This window comes from Oryzias melastigma, linkage group LG16 (genome assembly GCF_002922805.2).
Source record: "Oryzias melastigma strain HK-1 linkage group LG16, ASM292280v2, whole genome shotgun sequence".
Taxonomy (NCBI): domain Eukaryota; kingdom Metazoa; phylum Chordata; class Actinopteri; order Beloniformes; family Adrianichthyidae; genus Oryzias; species Oryzias melastigma.
In genome coordinates this window covers 3,955,727-3,975,181 of record NC_050527.1, presented here as the reverse complement: position 1 = coordinate 3,975,181, position 19,455 = coordinate 3,955,727, and the positions used below count along the sequence as shown (strand labels likewise).

General features: G+C 37.8%; 2 protein-coding genes across 2 annotated transcripts; one reads left to right on the top strand and one right to left on the bottom strand.

Moving 5' to 3' along the window:
• Positions 1–748: 748 nt before the first annotated feature.
• si:ch211-79k12.1 (uncharacterized protein LOC568891 homolog) lies at positions 749–14,081 on the bottom strand. Its single transcript, XM_024266868.2, has 7 exons — positions 13,688–14,081; positions 11,626–11,747; positions 11,271–11,484; positions 10,168–10,313; positions 6,435–6,579; positions 3,839–3,983; positions 749–1,404 (listed from the first exon to the last, which is right to left on the bottom strand). Exons 1-7 carry the CDS (start codon positions 13,737–13,739, stop codon positions 1,317–1,319), a joined length of 912 nt encoding a protein of 303 aa, XP_024122636.1. The 5' UTR covers positions 13,740–14,081; the 3' UTR covers positions 749–1,316.
• Positions 14,082–15,706: 1,625 nt separating this feature from the next.
• taf12 (TAF12 RNA polymerase II, TATA box binding protein (TBP)-associated factor) lies at positions 15,707–18,664 on the top strand. The gene is made up of 6 exons (XM_024266839.2): positions 15,707–15,868; positions 16,402–16,619; positions 16,843–16,920; positions 17,816–17,930; positions 18,087–18,175; positions 18,326–18,664. The coding sequence occupies exons 2-6, from the start codon at positions 16,542–16,544 to the stop codon at positions 18,359–18,361; spliced, it is 396 nt and encodes a 131-aa protein (XP_024122607.1). The 5' UTR covers positions 15,707–15,868; positions 16,402–16,541; the 3' UTR covers positions 18,362–18,664.
• The last annotated feature ends 791 nt before the right edge of the window (positions 18,665–19,455 follow it).

The window sequence follows — 19,455 nt, the reverse complement described above, 5'->3', positions numbered from 1 at the left end:
GACCAAAAGAGTTCTAACTTTTCTTTTAATCCATCAGATTCTTTACTTTTTGCTTGTATTCAAGGCTCAATATGGCTTTTTAGAATTATAAAATAAATAGTTTAAAATGCTCAACACAGCCTCCAACAGATATACTGGTGGGGGCTCGAATAATCAGTTTAATAACGTTATCCAGGCTGTGTTCTGTGGCGCGTGCACCACTTAATGGAGTGTCATTGTTAAAGTGCCGTTTTGTCCATTATAACCAACAGGCCCGTGGTCAACCACACACTAATAACAAAACCGCATCAAATCCTGCATAAGTTTAACAGACAGGCGTAATGAAATTCTCAGGGTTATGAGCATCGTTATGGTAACAAGCAATGGTGATGGTGCCAGTTTAAGGGTTGCAAGGCAACCAAGGAGAAAATTAAAAATATGAACTTGTATATGATGGTTATTTGGGCATGCGGGTGGAAAGGCTGGGTTGAATAAATCCAGTCCAGCGGAGATGGAGGCAGATATGTTTCAAGGTTACATGAATTTATTGTTGTTTTTTAATTCAAAATGTGAACTCTACGGCGAGTGCGGCAATGAAAATGACTCCATTTTAAAAACGCCTCCCTCTGGATAATCTTTTATGCTGAAGAGGAACATAGGTAAACAAAAAGATCTTTTTTTAGGTGATGTTTGGCGAGCCTTTCAAAATCTTCTCCAATCTCTTTGTTCATATCAAAATGAAACAAAAAAATCAATAACACATCAGAGGTGTGGGGGTCATATTTTTAAAAAAGTTATGTCATTTCAAAGAAATCCAAAGAACAGTATAACAGAGGAAAGTGCTTGAGTGCTGCAAAAACAAAAAAAAGGAGATTACAAAAACGTGTTGGTGACTCTTTGAGCTGGTTATTATTTTTAAGAAGACACAAATCAAAAGAAATCCTCGCACCGTCCCTCAAATGCTTCATTTGCGATTAAAAAGCTCAAACAATCCCATTTGTCACAGAAAAGGCAGAATTCCACGAGGAGTCTTACAAGTACACAAAGATTAATCATCATCCCCTTTGCTAAGAATGTAGCGAGCCAATTTCCACGCTGCAGAGTAAATGAAAAGAAAATTGCCCACCTTTTTACCTCAGATGCACAACTGCAGTTTATACTGGCATGCAAAGCTGTTTCGGCATCTCTAAAGCAATCATTTGCCCTTCAGCGCTTTCTTTGTACCCAGTTTCTTAATGATTTGGATTTTACACTCAAGACTCCCAATATCCCCTCTCTTCTCCTCTCCGGCCGATCATTCCCCACCAAAAATTCCATCCTTCCCTCCGACTATGAAGTCACACCAGGGGTTGTTTGTCCAAGCAGGTGGAGGGAATGGATTCCACACTTGTTCGGTAGATTGGCTTCTTCTGAGAATGGTCATCACTGGAGAGAAGGAAAACAGAGCAACATCACTATATTGATCTCACAGCAGGCCCTCTGAAAGCATAAGTGGGGAAATGATAGTTTAGAACTGGAGGCACACCTGGCTGTCAATATGAAAGTCCATTATCCTTTATTTTTGCGATATGTATCCTTCTGTACCGACTAGGAAAAAAAACTTTTCTCTGCTTTTTTATTTTTTTTATATTCAGGCTAAAATATACATTTAATTCTCACAACGCTACGGCTCTAGAGTAAAGGAATAAGTAGTCAGTTAATCACGTTAATGAGAATTCCCCTAATTTCCTTAATATTGATGGAGCCACTTTTTCTATACACATAAAAAAATAGAATTTTCAAGAGCAGAACGTGTGCGGAAACACAAGGGAGAGCATTAAAGAGATCGAGGGGTCAGGTCAAGAGGGTCAGACCTGCTGAGATGAGGCTTGAATATTCATCTGGATAATGAAGTTTCAAAGACGGGTCTTTAAACTTTCCTCAATCAACATTCACATACTGAGTTAGAGGCAACACTTACACACCAGAGCCTCTTTAAAGTCCCACTCCCATCATCTTTTGATCTATTAGTCTTCTAATTCTGATTATGTAGTTTTTAGTCAAAATCAAAATACTTGTGTTGTTTTCTGGGACATAGTTTCTGCAGAGCAGCAGCAATCAAAATTTGCCTTTGAGTTATGGGTGGGACTGTTGCTGAGAGCTCTTTGTTTACACACTCTCCTGGAAACTTAAAGCACTTTCCACCCCTAACCTCATGCTCTGTTCACACCAGGCTTGAAAATGCATGTTCATTTGTGTTTCGGAATTCAAAACTGGCTTTCACACGAGACTACACAAGTTTTGAAGTTGGGCACTACGTACAAAACACACGGCAATTGAGAGAGCGTCAAAAGTTAAACTACTTGAACTTAGACCAATCAGGGTCTTCGATTTCATAGTGGTGTATGGTTTGCGTCCTTTTCAAAACACCAATTCGCCGACACCAAGTCTTTCACATATCAGAAGGGAGCTGGGTCAGAACTAGAGCTGAGTATCGCTAATAATTTCCAGAATCGAATCGATTCAATTCACCAGAGCCTGGATTCATTAAATTCAGATTTTTTTTTCGATTTCCACTGAATTCAATTCAGTTTTGAGTTTACACTGTTTACACATTTAGGCACATTTGTTTAGAAATACATGAATATGTTTTGAAGATTTACAGTTCACATACTGTAAAATATATTAGTGAAATGAGATTTTTAATAGCATACAGTGTTTCATGGATTCTCAAATGAAAGCTCCAACAATTGTTCTGCCTCTCCTGGAGGGCGTTTCAGTTTGGCCACCAGGTGGCAATCACACTATAGCATTACACCTTATTCCAGAAGAAGAAGAAAGTATGAGCAAAAAACTGTGTTTTAGACCCCAAATGGTTACTTTAAAAAATATTTCCTTAAGAATTTGGAAAATGTATACTTGCGTATATAAAGATGTTCATTTCTCTCCTACCCTCTTCCAACTGTGAGTAGCCTACATATGCTAGCATCGCATAGCGACAGACCTGTGTGAATGTCATATGCTAAAAGTTCATTCAAAAACGCCAAATATAGTGTGTTCTTGAACGTGCCACACTTGCCTGGTGTGCATGTAGCTTAACATTACTAATGGTGTGCAATATTAGAGCTATCCAGCGGTTCAGTTTAAGCCAGATCCCAGCTCAGATGAAGAAAACCAAAACATGGAGAGATCTAATTGTCTACAAATGGATGTGACATATTTTCTACGTCACAAATAAACTCTTAAACAAATTTTTTTTCCTGTCTTACAATAATTTGAATAAAGAAATACTCAGAAATAAAACTTTAAGCTTAATTTTCTTAATGTACTGTACGTCCATCATTGTCAGAAAAACGCCACTAGAACATGTTAAAAACACCATATTGTTGTTGTGCGTCTTAAAGGGAAGTGGCCCTAGTTTTTTGCGTTGTAGAGACCAGTTTGAAGTTCCAGACGAAGTGAAATTGCGGTCAGAAAGCTGGGAATGAGTTAAGGAAAACAGGAGGCTGAAGAGGGTAAACAAACTGACGCGCTGACTTGCACTCAAAGGTATATTATCCATCAGGTTTTGAACATGATTTAAGACATCATTAACCAAAGTGACTTCAAAGTGGTTGGCGAGTAAAAGGTGCTTATGAAGAGAAAGTAGGGGAGACTTTTGGTATGCAGACAGCAGCAGATGAATCCTGTTTGTCTCGGCCTCTCTTTATATGATTAGAATCTAGCTCTTATTCCCGCGGATCAATCTGACAAATTTAATGTTCGGCTTGAGCAGTCCTCGCTCTCGTTTTAATGCCTGATGTAAAAACAAATGAAAAATAAACTCTAGCTCGATTAACCAAAAAAAAGTGGCACAAACGCTCGGACAGTGTTGTCTTACATGGGCCCCTTGCTGGTCTTGATCTTCTTGGCTCTGCGGCACAGGAGCAAGCTCACGGTGAGGATGCACACGAACAGGACCACAACCGCCGATGAGGTCAGCAGCCAGAGACGGCCATTAGTGGTCTCGTACCACGGGGCATCCTCTGTGGGACACACATGAAGAGAAATGGGCTTCACACGGAATCCAGAATCAGCTGAGCTTACCGCCTCCGGGCAAAGCATCTTTAGTTGACCTCATATTTGTTTGTATGAGCAAGAGAGTCTGGAGTCCAGACAAGCTGCAGTTCTTTATGCAGCCCTGACCTTCAGGAAGTCAGCATGTTGAATTTTTTAAACTGGTTGATTATCCCCCTTTGTGTGCCAGAATTTACACATCATTTTTTGAAAAGGGGGGAACTGTTTTTGGAGCTGTGAATAAAGCAAACAACACTTTACAGCACTAGCAAACGTGCTTTGATTGATTTGGGGGAATAGTAGACTTCTTCTTAAGGGTCAGCAAATACAGTACACAATTCAAAGCCGCAGCAGAGTCTTCCCCTTTCAAGAGAAAGTGTTTTTTCCCAATATACATTACTTCCTTTTTTAATTAGAGAGGAAGCTGGAGAAACAATGGAGAGCAGCCTGGTGGTTCAGCAGCTGCAGCAAAAAGAAAACTAGGAGTTTTCTGAGGTGTTTAAAAACAGCCAAATCCCAGTGCAAAACTTTACATATTTGAGTGATAAAGATGATAATGGAAAATAAATTTAGACTGCTGCCATGAAATTGTACAATAATTTGATTAAATTATTAGGTTTACATGAAATCTGTTGCTTGTTGCTCAGTCATACGGTGGCCCTGAGGTACAAATCACATCAACATATCATTCAATGCAAAAACGTATCAAAGATCACAATTAAAAACGCTAAATTAAAGCACTACATTTTAGAAAACAAAACTTAAAAAAAAAACTTTTGGAAAATAATTTCCAGAAATCAAAGTGCAATAAAAAAATGAAACAAAATACGAAACAGGAAAGTGTAGGTATGATGGGACTTCACTGATTGGATGATAAGTAATTTGAACAAATAATTTCCTTTAAAAGGCAATATTTTTTTCTAATGACAATATGCACCAATTTTCTTATACTTAATCTGGATATATAATAATGATTTCTGAAATAATGGTTGGTCTACTTATACAATTAATTAGTACTCAATTTTTGTCATGTGATTTATTAATACTTACATAGTTTTTATTGACCTTAATCTATATTGGTAAAGTGTAAGAATGATAAATTAGGTAAAGAAAATGAAAACTTTAAAGTAAATTAATGCTAAGTAGGGGTAGGATAGAATAAGTTTGCTTCAATTGTTCCCATTCAAGTAATTTATTGAAGTCCTTTTTGACAAATCTAATATGTAACAGCTTTATTGTGTCATGTACTATGCAAAAGAGAAGAAGAAGAAGAAGAAATGTATTTATATAGCTCTTTTCACAAGTAAAAAACACAAAGTGCTTTACAAGACATGATTAAAACGCAATAAAAATGTAATAAAATGGTATAAAATAAATGCAACAGTATAGGTAGAGATAAAATAAATGTAAAAACAAGCAAAAGGCAGTCAAACAGAAAAAAACTAACTAAAACCTCATCTGAATAAAGTGACATAAGGAGATCTTTAAGACTTTTACATCATAAATAAAGCTGTCTATTTATGATTAAAAGTAATAATTTAATTACTTACAAGTGTATGTGATTGTTTGCATATTTGCCAATCATTTATACGTCTAATTATCCCAAGTTTGATAAATATATGTATAGATGTTTATTTCTGTTGTCTTGAATTATTTTTGCTTTGATTGATATCTTGAAACAAACCAGAAGGATGTTTTGCCTGTGTGTATCTAAAAGTGTGCAGAGAAAAGAAAAAATAAATAGAAAACTCTAATAATCTGCATACCTGAGTGATTTTGCTTCCTTGGAATTGCTCTTTAAGGATAAAACCATTAAATCAGGAGAAAAAACTGCATCTTCTGAATCCTTAAATTATTATTATTACTTGGTTTCAAGCTATAATACATCTTTGCTGCTCATTATGAAGTGTATTATGCGTCTTTCCTCAGGTGTGATATCCTTACAAGCCTGACATTTTAGATCTAATTTCATTTCTCACCTTTTCTACTCTGAGTTTTTTACAGTAATAAATATCTTTGCTCCTTTTTTCCCCCTTCAACCTTTTTTTATGCTACCATAAACTGTTGGCATTCAAGGTTGCGTGGCTACTGCTCATAACTCCTGTTTTATGATATTAGCGTGTCTGAACTTTACCCACTTCCCATCTGGGAAAATTTCTCCCAAAATACTGCCTGAAAAACGAAAGTTAGCTTTACTGGAAACTCAACTTTTGCATACAAATCTCATTTATGAGAGACAGTTTGGGACACTTGGTGGATATAAAACTGGGACTTCAATCAATCTTGGGATTTGCAGGATTCAACAAGTAGGTGACATACAGTTATTAACGTTTGACGTCACAATTTCCCTTTAACTTCAGAGAAATTACACACTACTTTGAAAGAGGAAGAGGTCAGAAAAGGCGTTATGAAAGTCGTACCGGGCAGAACTGTGATGCTGATGGTGCGCTGCACATTTAGGGACTCCACCGATGGATTCTTGGCGAGGCATGTGTACTTTCCCTCATCCAGCGCGCTCACCTTCGTCACCGTCAGCAGAGGTGATGGCAGGACCCAGTCACTTCCCTAACAGACAGAACAAGGCAAGAAACAGAGTAAAATGTTCACTTTTTCATGCTGTTTACCACTTTGAGAGAACAGACTAACTGAAGGAGCGGATTTAAAAAAGGAAGAAGTTTGAAATCCAGCAGAAAGAGTTTTTTTTCTGAGAAATCTCTATGGGGGCGGACATATTGGGAGAAACAGATGAATAGAGACAAAGAAGCAGAACTATCTCCTAGTTTGTGCCCTCATAGAGCAATCCCACAAGTCCCAAATGAGGTGTATTTACCTGTGAAGTAATCCCACCAAAAGAACACACATCGGCACAAGTCGCTAACCCAGATAACACTATTACCAGGGAAGAATGATGTTGCAACAACACACTGTTAACACAACACGTAATGAGAAGGCAGGGGAGCAGAATGAATTGTTGACACGGAAATAGCAGCACCATTATGAGATAGAGCCCAACATGGGAGGAAACAAATAATAAGCAAAACAGGAGGATTGGAAAACAAATGAAGGTGGAAGAAAAGGGGAGGGGTAAAAAAAAAGAAGAAGGGAAAAATAAAATAAATAAAAACACGACACAATGCAAATGATTTGGCTCTCGGGAGCTGCAGTTCCTGCCAAGAAAGTCCATTTCAATTTGAATAGATCTGAATTAAGAGGATTTCCCATAAAGGCCAGGTCTGGCCAAAGCGGCATTTTGTATGCAAATCTACTGGCTCCTGAGCGGTGGGCCGTAGCTGCCTCTGTCCTGCTGTTATTGCCGGAGGCCAAAGCGCTCCCGGCGGCTGTCTGTCAAATTGGGCCGACCCAGTGCCACCTCGCACTCCACTTCCTGTCCCAACACATCAGCAAACATGCACAGGGAGAGACAACACTTGTCCAACTGGACTGTAAATCTTCGGTTTCTTCTAATCATGTCTCAGGGAGTTGGATTTAGTCGTGGAATATGGAGAACGTCCCTTTTAATTCACGGAAGTGCCAACTGGTTAATAATTGATCATGAAAGAGAAAGTAATAATTGTGGTTTGCATCCAGACGGAATTCTATGACACCAATTCTTTCATATATCGGAGTAGAGCTGTGGAAGAAAAATCCTGAAGCAAGATTTGAAAGATTTGTACCGCTTCAACATTTTGTACCAAACCTTGTCCAACTGTACATGTGTTAGTATCTGGTAGCAACAGTCTAGTGCAGGGATCTGCAACCTGTTGCTCCATAGTGGCTCTCTGCTAAAGAAAAATAAAATAATGGTATTTTTTTCAAGTAAGGGTTACTAAATTAGTATTTATTTTATTAATAGTAGTTACGTTTTTTGGAATTTACCCTGCTGACGTCTTGTTTGCTCTATGCTTGCTCCAGAATACACAGATTTCAAATACTTAGCAAAACTTTTGTAAAAAAATCTAATCCTTCATTAGTTTAAAGCACATAGTATCTTATGCCACATGTGTCAAAGTCAAGGCCTGGGGGCCGGATCTGGCCCTCCAGATAATTATATCCGGCCCTCCAGATAATTTAATTGTATTGTTATTATTGGCTCTGTGTTACCTTGCGCTTATTTTTAACTTGTATAATTTTCACAAAATATATTTTTATGGAGAGTATTATTGAAAGTTATTTAAGGTTTAAGTTGATTTATTCTGGAATAATCATGCTGCCTTTTCATTATTCATAATTGTGTCAAAAGGTTACGGTTTTTAAGTTTTAAAAATTGGCATTCTGCCGGCTTTTAGGACTACTTTGGCATTTACTAAGATTTTTTAGGCTATTTTGGAGTTTAGCTAACATTTCAGCTATATGCTAGCTGTTTCGGCTAATTTAGGCTTTTTTCAGTTTTTTAGGCTGTTTTGGAGTTTAGGTATTTTTTCAGCTACATACTAGCTGTTTTGGCTAACCTAAGTTTTTCACTTTGCCAAATTAGCATAAAATATTATAGCTGGCTATCAGCTTCAATACTTTTAGCTATTAGCTTCGGTGATTTCAGCTATCAACTTCAGAGTTCTTAGCTATCAGCACTAGCATCTTCACCGGCCAAATTCAGCTTACAGCATTCACACTAGCATTATAGCAGGTAATGCTATATATTTAGTTCATTATTATATTAAAAAGTCACAGTTTAAAATTTTTTTTAAATTTAGTTCAATAGTGTTCAATAAATGTTTATCCTGTTCGGTCCACGACCTAAGGTGTGTGGCCCGAGATTGAGTTTGACACCCCTGTCTTCTGCTGTCCAGAGATGCAATGGGATGATCTGGTCTGGCACAAGGCGTCTTTTATTTTGAAAGGAAATCATACGAGCTTCTATCAAACATAAAAAATAATTTCACATGTTGAGAGAATGCTATTTTTATATTTCTGTTTTTATTCATGCTGCAAAAGAAGCATAATTCCTATCTATTTTTAAAAAAATACATTGTAAGAATGCACAACAGTATCGAAAAAAGACTTTGCGGCTCCTACTAAGTTTTGATCAGTAGAGAATAAGCCCAAATGGCTCTTTTACTGTGAAAAGTTTCAGACCCCTGCTCTTGTGTGAAGAAAATCTGCTAAAAGCGTGTACAAGAATATCCGTTTAGCTTGTTTTTGAATGTGTATCACCTGATGTGTACGTAGCTTAAGGGATTTTGGCTTCTTAGAACCAGCAGGTACTTCCTGTTTTGTACATGAGAGGGGAGGGGTCACTTAGTCCAGTTCTCATAAACAGTCAACGGTTTTCATTGTTGATGTCTGATTTGAGTTAGAATGGTGAATGCAGGCGCATACACCTGCAGACTCGTCTGATTGATCATCAGACGCTTCCACTTCCACAGCGAAGGCTCTTTAGTCAACAAGCAAGTCCTGAAGCTCCATGTGATCCTGGACAAACAGTATTAACACCACAAACGGGATTTGGACTCGTAAGCCCAATTAAACGCCAGATTATCATGAACTCTTCAACAAACATGTTAGCTGTGCCAAGTTACCAAGAAATACAAAAAAAGAAAGAACTCCAGTAGAGCCTATTTCCTAACTGAACTGCATGATTAGACGGCTTCATGGCTGGTCGGCGCTCGCAGGGAAGATAATGTCACTTTCTCGCCACTAGGGCACAGTGTATCACCTGACTAATCATCTTCCTCTTGTTCTACATGCCAGTTTTACTCTGAGACATTTTAATTTCCTTTTGTTCTTTGCTCTTTGAAGAGCTTAGTTGAATAATTCAGTGCCAGTTAACCAAACACACACACACTAGATCATTACAAATCTATCCATATAATTGTTTTCTGGTTGACTGGTTCTAGCCTAGACTTCATTAAACTATTAATCCTCTATAAGAGGCAAAGCTGCGGTCCCCTGTGAGAGGTGAGCCTAAGCCAGCCGGTCACTTAAACACAGAGCGCTCCTTTAGTGGAGGAGATGGAGAGGCGAGGAGAAGAAAGAGGAACGTAGTGATGGAAACGGGGGAGGCGAGACAATTAGGCAAAGCCATAAGGCCAAAAGAGAGTTGGAAATGGGAGGAGAAAATATATAAAGAGGTCACGTCGATGGAGAGAAAATGACAGGTTTCCAAAAGCATTAATGAGGACACTGCGGCTGTGTTCACAGCTGAGGCGCTCGCACCTCTTTTTGCCAGAAGTAGCTGGGCTCCTCTGACGAGCTGGCGGAGCACTTCACCACCACGTCGGCTCCGACTCGCACCTTCACCTCCTGCGGGGCCTCCATGTACCGTGAGTAGCCCTCCATAGTCAGGGACGGCCCTCGCAGATCTAAAGCACAGATAGAAATGATAAAAAAAAGAAAGATCAAACAAAAAAAGTGTCTTGTGGGCTCCAGATGACCCCATGTTTAAGTCAACATGTCCAGGATACCACAAGGGTTCAGGCTTTAGAGATGGTTTTCACAGGTAACATCTGATCAACACTCAGATCCTTTAAGTACACTTGAGCATGCAGGCTTAAATATGATGCAATTGGTGCGGACTGTAGAGAGAAATCAATAGTAATGATGATGGGCTTCATCTTATCGAAGTCTTTAGAGAAGCAATGTAGTGAATAATAGCTCATTTTCTCCTCCATCTCTGTAGATGGCCCACGTCCATCCAGCTCCTGGCTTCTCTACCCTTCTGCCTCCTTCTGTCCTATAGTTCATTCTAATCCCTTCTGCTTATTGATTCCTCCCATGAGGCAGAGGAGCTTATCAAAAAGCATTAGGGTCGATATGATGGCCACTGAGAAGGATGAAGACGGAGAATCGGACTGACCGTGCTGCAGATGACAATTCATGCAACTATTCAACAGGAATAGTTTCTGCTTAAAGCAGAGCTGTTCCTGGGGAGTAAAACGGAACCAGCCTTCCTGTGAGCATGGAATTAAATGTGAATTTTTTATTGTTGATTTTTGTATACTATTCCATTACTATGTCGAGTGGTGTAAATTATTAATGTGTGTTTTTCTTTTGCTGAGGAAAAAGCTGTGTGCAAACAGTGAAATATTATATTTACTATGTGCTGGCTCCAAATATTAAAATATTCATTTTGAGTGTAAATTCAGCTATATTTTTATTTCTTTGTCAGAATAACAACCTCTTTCAGTTTGCTCCTTTATCAAATGAAAACCCGGATGAGCTGGGTTTATTTGCATCACTTATATCCTCTCTTTTGTTTAACTATGATAACATTTATAGCAGGACTTTGGCTTCCTCCCATATTAACTCAGGGCACTCACAGTGCACTTTGAAGGTTATCGATTCAGAGACGTGGTCCGGCTCGGTCGCATTTCCAGGGTCTGACGCGCAACGAAGGCGAACTCCTGAGAAACGTGTTGGGTAAAGAAGGCGCAGATACGTCTTCTCGCCGTCCTCTTCGACCTCTGCTGCTCTGTCATAGTAGCAATAAGACCGGAAACCCCTCCAAAAGACTTGTTGCCAGTCCTGCATGTACTGTCAGAAGAAAGGAAAGAAAAAAAAATAAGAGAGGTTGGATTTTTTTTATTATATAGTAGGTCAGCTTTTATGAAAATTGGATTGTGATCCAAATCTAATAAAAAGGTGGAAATACATCCATAACTCCTCCAGACTTACCTCAGAGAAGTACTCAAAGTGAACCTGGCTGATGTTGAGGTCACCGTCTGTGTAAAGGCATTCCAGTGTGACTATATCTCCCTCCAGAACCGGCTCGGTTGGCCCTTTGATCATCAAAGCAGCTGCATGCGGACAGATATTACAGATACAGCTTATTGATCACAACATGAATGGGACAGGGGGAATGAAGGCTTGTCGACATAAACTGAAGATCAAGCTGCTCTTTGGGCAGCAGCTTCAACGGGTTCTCGACCTTGTTTCGACATTTGGTTTCACACTGCTTGCAAAAAGAAATTACAAAATAAATGGAATTTATACTTGAGGTGAATTCAGACGGTAAAAGTCTGGTGGACTAGACCGAGTCCTAGACTTTGTATTTGGTTTTTATTTGTTAATCTGACATTTCTGTTTTGAACCAACTGCAAACGAAACCATGGGACTTAAGATACCTTCAGTCATTGGTGAGGAATTATAAGGAGGGGACAAAGCAACGAGAGAAAGAATCATGGAAATCCTACGCTTTGCAATCCATGTTGGGATAGTTCATTTATTCAAAGTTTATATTTCACTGACCAATTTTGAATGTCTATATAATCGTTAGGTTCAATACTTTTGATCTTCTACTTTGGTACTGTGGAGCCACGCTCCAAGGCGGTTACTGGGAAATATATATATATATGTTTTATACATACATATATACAGTATATATACTGTATATATGTTTTATACATACATATATTTATATATTATATATACAGTGTATACCGGTACACACACACATATATATATATATATATATATATATATATATATATATATATATATACACACACACACACACATTTTGGTTTTAATGAGCCTGCATTCATCCAACCACATTTCAATGAGTTTCTGTGTCTCATCACGTTTGTCCGCGGCTCATCCGTCATTTCCTTTACCCTGTTTACATCCCATTATGCCCGGCTCTAGTGGCCGTTTTGGTCCAGTTGTTCCACTACAAGTACAAAGCCTATTCAGACTGAGAAAAACTTCCAAGTTCAGTCCTATTGAAAATGAACCAAGAAAGATGGGTCAAAGCGCGATTCCTGGTCCAGGACAAACTACACATTCTCACTCCCAACTCATCATATATGGACGTATGGTTCGTGGCCCTCTTCATGACGTTTTGGGTGTCTCCAACTCGTCGTTTTTTGACATGCTGGCTGTTCCCATTAAATCACGGGTCCCCAACTCTCGGGACACAATAACGGATGCAGAACCGGTTCCAAGTTAGAGTACCAGTACCATTCCGTGTCCTGAGGGTTGGGAACCCCTGATTAGCTTCTGAGACCTGGTACCAAGCTGCCCATGGACCGGTACCAGTTGGAGACGCCTAAATAAATAGGAACAGTCAGTCAAAAAATGGCGAGTTGGGGACACCCAAAACATCAAAAAGAGGGGCGGAGGGGGCCCGGACCATATGTCCATATATGACGAGTTGGAATTGAGAATGTGTTGGGTCCAGGGTCCGCTTAGGTGCTTTCAGACGGAAAATTTGTTCCAGATTACCAGAAGAATCGAACTCTGGTTCACTTTAAGGTTAAGGAAACCAAACGTGTCCAGTCTAAACACACCCTAAGAGTGGTTAATGTCCCATGACCAGCAGCAACCGATATCTCCTCACAACAAACAAAGGCACTTTTTCTTTCACTTTAACGGCAATTATCCCAACTAAGGATTGCCAAGATCTGCTCTCACGTTTTTACATAAGACATTAAGTTGTCCTTCACACGTAGAGTTCATTCCTCTCGTATAGTTAGTTTCTGAATGTTTCAAAAGACGTTTCCTGTTTTTGTCAGTGATCTGGCCACTACAGCAACAAGTAAGAGTGACAGGAAGTAAACAGACTAAAAAAAGAACAAAACAACTCACACCAAAGAATACTGTAAATAAAATACATAAATGTGGTAGAAATTTGGTCCATACTATTACCATAAATATTTAATTAAGAAATAAATCTAACAAAAAATTTCTTTGAGACTGTTGTTAATTTCTTTTGAATGAGAAATAAAAGCATATTTACCGTGACTGCTGTGGATCAGGGCAACAACTGCAGCAAGAAGAAGAGATTTCATTTTTGCAGAAAGATAAAAAAACACCAGAAGTTGAAAAGTCGTTGACAAGTCCTCCTGCAGCGACTGAAGTGAAATGAAAGCCTTCTCTGTTTTTATCTAACCCTCTGTAGGTGTGGCTTTCGTTTGTTCTGGAAACTTTCTGAACTTACAGTCAGTTTCACTTTAAAACTGAAAAGAAAGAAGCACGCTATGTTTTTATTTCTTTTTTGTTTTTATAAGCGTTAATATTGTTCAAAGGTGTCAGGACAGGGTTTTGCTGATGAATGTTTACATGGGAAATACAGTGTGAACCATAAACGCAGCTGTCTGCTCTGCTCCAATAATCACGTTTGCTCCTCCTGCGTCATGAGTTGCTCAGGGAACCAAACCACTTCTGTTTTTACTGCAGCTTTGTGGAGTTTTTTTTGTTTTACTTCCTTATGTTGTTTGACCACTACTCTTGACAGGATTGGTGCAGTTCCGTTAAATTTGTTGGCTTTCTTCAGAATTGTCCACAAGTTCTCATTGGGGTTTGGTTATTTTTTGTTATATTTAAAAATGCAAAGGTAATCCTCCTTCTTCCTCATCACATTAACTCTCTGTAAAATACCAGTCCCACTGGCAGCAAAACAGACCCACAGCCTAATACTACCATCACCGTGCCTGATGGGAAGCATGGTGTTCTTTTCTCCTCCAAACATATCGCTGGGCATTGTGCCCAAAAAGCTAATTTTTTGTTTTGTCTCCCTCACAATTTTCCTTCAGAAGGTTTTATCTTTGCCCTTGTGATCAGCAGCTTTCAAACACCCGACACCTGTGTTCCATCAGCTTTCAATTATTGGCAAATCGGATTTTTGGTGGTTCATGGTTGATTCCTTACCCTTCTGACCAATTGTCTTCCAGCAGCAAGTGATTGTTTTGCATTTTCTTCCTGATCATGGCAGTGACAAAACAGTGCCATGCACTTTATACTTACAAAAGATTGTTTGCGCTGTTGCTCTAGGGACCTGCAGCTGTTTTGATAGCTCCAGGTGACTTAGATGACTTATTAAAGTCAATTATTTGCTTTTTCAGATCTGTGCTGAGCTCCTTTGACTTTACCATTGTAGCATTTGTGGGTGTGTGATTCCAATGAGCCATATGTAAACGGCCTCAGCTAAGTCACCAGTTGTTCATAATATATGTATTTCATTGAAACAACATTCTAAGTCACCAAAAAAACAAAATTTTTTGACCTAGCAGATTTGGTCATATTTTAAAGTCATAAAACAACCAAACTTCATGATTCTTTTTTGTGACGTTAAAGTATCTGTTCCAATCTCTCTATCAGAGAAAATCAGAGTTGTAGAAATAACTGGACACTCAAGACCGCCATGACACTTGTATCTTAACAAGAGTATGAAAACTTTTAACCACAACTGTAAATTAATTAAAACCAATACTGGAAAATACTATGGTAGATTTATTTTACTATTTTTAAAAATGTGCCAGATGGTAGCAAGCAATGATCCAGCCATCATTATAGTTTAATGTGTTGAAATACTTTATTAATTTAGTAAATAAGTGTGACTATACCATGTGTTATTCTAATGTTCAGTTTGTATTCTTTTCATGTGTAAAAACAAGTGGGCTAAACTTTATAAAACTAAAATGTAAATGGGTTTAACATTATTTATTTATTTATTTATTGTTTGTTTGTTTGTAAACATACTTAATTTAAACTTTATATCACAAGAAATATTTTATTTTTTAAATGAATCACCACACCTCTCATATTTATTATGTTGGCTATTGTAATTTTGAACACTAATTAAGCTCTAAAAAATCACAAATATTTTCCAAAGCAACTGAATGACAGAAAATTCCCAAGACACATGTACTTATTTTTTTTATTTTTATTTTTTATTTTTTCCTTACTTCATTAGAGGCTGATCTTCGCTTGTTGATGAAGTTCCACTCACTGTCCAACAGGGGGCAACGTTGCGTCGACATTGTCCCACCGGAAACAGAATCGGGCAAAAGCGGAAGTGCTGATTATTGCTACCTCTGTTCTGGAACGACTGTTCGTAGACAAATTTGGTGTCCAAGACACACTTTGTCCTCGAAGTAATGAAGAACATGGACAGATAGTGTTTATTTAAAAGAAAAAGGTGAGTCGATAAATGGCTGCCACGTTTTAAAATCGTGTTTGATGAATGCTTAACCGACAAATTAGCTGCTGAATTTAGCAAGGCTAACTTCAAAGCTTTTTTAGCTGCTATTGTTTTTAGCACTAACCAATCTGTTAACGTTGGATTCTTTGTTTACTAATAAATTGTGGTGATATTGTCGTTTGCGTGTGTTAATGTGTTTTATATATCACTCTTACGTCTATATTAAAACTTATATAGTGTTTTAAGCTAAAGCGCTGTTCTGTCGCGCGCGTTTTCCGCTATCCATTAATGTCATAGAAACAAGGGAAGCAGACATCAGATTTACAAGTTTATATAATAACATTTGTTTGCAATTTCGTGTTGAGGGCAAACGCGAGTTTATATTTTAGGCGAACTAAATGCTGATTTATGCCACAAACTAAATTGGGAGGGAAACGATTGATAGGAATGGATCTTCTATGTTTTAGTACATGATGCTTAGTAATGTTTGTGCCCCCCCCCCCCTTTTTTTTTTTTTCTTCTAATTTAAGGTTGTGGTTCCTTGAAAAAACGCTGTTTTGTGCCCAAATTGGACTGCCACTCAGGACTCTGGAGACTTCTACCCGGGCCACCAGAGGCTTGAAATCTACAGACCTGCTGTGCACTTCCTCTTTGACCTTGATTACTGAGAATGGCGAACAGCTCCCCGATAATAGTGAAGAGCCTGCCTGCGGGTCCTGCTGGTAGAAGCAGTCCAGAAGGATCTCAGGTTGGGAATTTCTCAATTTTCCTTTTTGTTTAATCATTTAAGAAAGAGGACAAATTCTGTGAGATTTTCATGTTTTCCAAATGAAACATTTGCATCTCATTGTTTTCTTTTCTGCCCAATCCTTATTTTTACTAAAACAAATCTATGTACCTTTTTTTAATTTGAAACACAAATTTTATACTCATGTATGTGACAACACTTTCTCTTTACTGCTTGTCTTCAGGTCCTCTCTAAGAAAAAGCTGCAGGACCTGGTGAGAGAAATCGACCCAAATGAGCAACTGGATGAAGATGTTGAAGAGGTCGGATTAAAAAAAATGATTTTAATGTCTCAACAAGATTATTCTTAAGGCACATCACACATGTTTACACATGATCAAGCACAAAAGCTGATGGAAATTCATCTAAACAACACGTAATACATACAGCCAAATTGCACAGTGCTGCATTAACAGCGTGTATGTTAAATGTAATTGTTGGTCGTAGGGCTGCCATCAAACAGTCGATGACTAACTTAATGATTGATTATATTTTAGAGTAAAACTATGATGCACGCTTTATGATGCGGCATCAGCCATTGTCTTCAACACACATGCGCAGTGGTACTAATCCGGGTCAGTGGTGATGTCACAGGAAGTCTTAGAATTGCTCTGGTACCATAGCAACACCTTCATTTCAGATGTCAACCTCGCTTGAAACTAATGAAGAAAAGATTATTGAAGGTTTAACAAACTGTCCTCTTAATTGTCTTTATTTTTAGTTAGTTTAAAGCTATTGATGGTTAAGATGTGCGTTTTACATCCAGTTTACTCACGGCCCGATAAATTGACTAATTGGAAAAAAATAATCGGTGATTAGTCGACTATTAAAATAATCGTTTGTGGCATTCAACAACATTTAACCTACGTATTAACCTCACCCTTTTCCTGGTCCATACGACCAAGAAAAAAGTTCTAAACTGTCCGCATGTATTTAGAAAATTACGTGTGAATAGTCACTTTCTATTTGTGAATTGTAAATTTTATAATACGTGCATTTTTTACACCTTGGTTAGCATTTTCAATTCTAATGTTTATCCAGCATTTTTATGTGGAAAATGTTGCTGTTTGTTCATGAATCAGAACAGATTTGTTTTGTTAAAATGTTATTTTGTTGGGTTCGTTTTAGTCCTTCACATATGTTTTTTTTTCTTCTCAGATGCTTCTTCAAATCGCAGATGACTTCATAGAAAGCGTCGTGACGGCAGCCTGTCAGCTGGCACGCCATCGCAAATCAAACACATTGGAGGTTAAAGACGTTCAGTTACATCTAGGTATGTGGTTTTTTTTTACAGGCTTAAATCACTATTACTGTACAGCACTGCATGGACTCTGGATATTTCAGGAATTATTCTTTGTTTCTCCCAGTGTTGGATTATAATTATTTAGTGGAAAATGTAAGACATTTCCTCTTAATGTCTGTTTTTTAGAGCGTCAGTGGAACATGTGGATCCCTGGGTACGGCTCAGATGAAATTCGACCATATAAGAAGGCTTGCACCACAGAAGCTCACAAACAGGTAAAAAAAATGACACTAAAATATTTAGAATATTTTTTACATTACTAAATTTACAAAAAAAAAATTGTAATCTATTTCATGTGCTGCATTGCTGGTTATATTTAGTTCTCTTGTACTGAGTCTAACGCTGCACCTTTGTTTCTGTTTCAGAGAATGGCACTGATCCGCAAGACGACCAAAAAATAAAAGGGCGAGCCCTTAGGTTGTACCCAATTTGTATATTTTTAAATTTTTCGTTTATGCAATTGTTTTCATTTCCACTTGAGTTTGTCATTTTATTTTATTGCCGGTTGAAAGGGTTTTGTTGAGGTCGTGTTTCTTTGACATTGAATAATGCTCAACTGTAACGTCTCCCTGAGTTCGAGTGTTTTGGAGTCATTGCACAATGTTAGTACTTTGTGTTTTTGCTTTGTTTCCCACTAAACTGAGACTGGTAGAATTTCATTGTCAGTTTTGTCAATAAACACTTGCTGGATGAATTCTTATGAATTGTGACTTACTTTTCTTTGATTGTTTTCAGCATTTCAATATCAATTCTTCTAAATCTTAAGCTTGTCTAAAGTGACTTTTTGCGTTATTTAGCAAATGTAGCAATATTTTCACTGTTTATGCAAAAAGGTCAGCAGCAAACGGCACGATGTTGCCAAAATAAATATACCTGTGGTTTTACAAAAATAGCAAATGTGCTTCAGTGCATGTCGTCCTTGGTGGTGTTAACCAGTAATTCAAAATTAAGCTTTAAATCCGTCATAATGAACAATTTTTGTTCTAACCCTTTAAAGCATATTGATGCAAATACGTATCAAACCACTTTGACAACAAAATGACTGTCATGTTCCATCTTCGTTAAAGCAAAACTATAAACATAAATATATATATATTCTTTTATAGTTGGAAGTAAATTCAGGTGTCAAGGAGTGAAATACCTATAAAAGACTTTTAAAAACACTCAAATTGGTTCATTTTTAAAAAAAAAAATTATGGCAGTAAAGAAGCTACAGATCAATTGAATTAAGACAAAAATACATTAATGCAGGGGTGTCAAACTCAATCACACAAAGGCCCAAAATCCAAGGTCGCGGGCCGAACAGGATAAACATTTATTGAATATGCAAAAACTAAATTTTAAAAACTTTAAAACCGTAACTTTTAACATAATTATGAACTATATATTAACCATTACCTACGATAATATTGGTGTGAATGCTGTAAGCTGAATTTGGCCTCTGAAGATGCTGGTGCTGATAGCTGAAGATGCTGAAACTGATAGCTAAAAAACA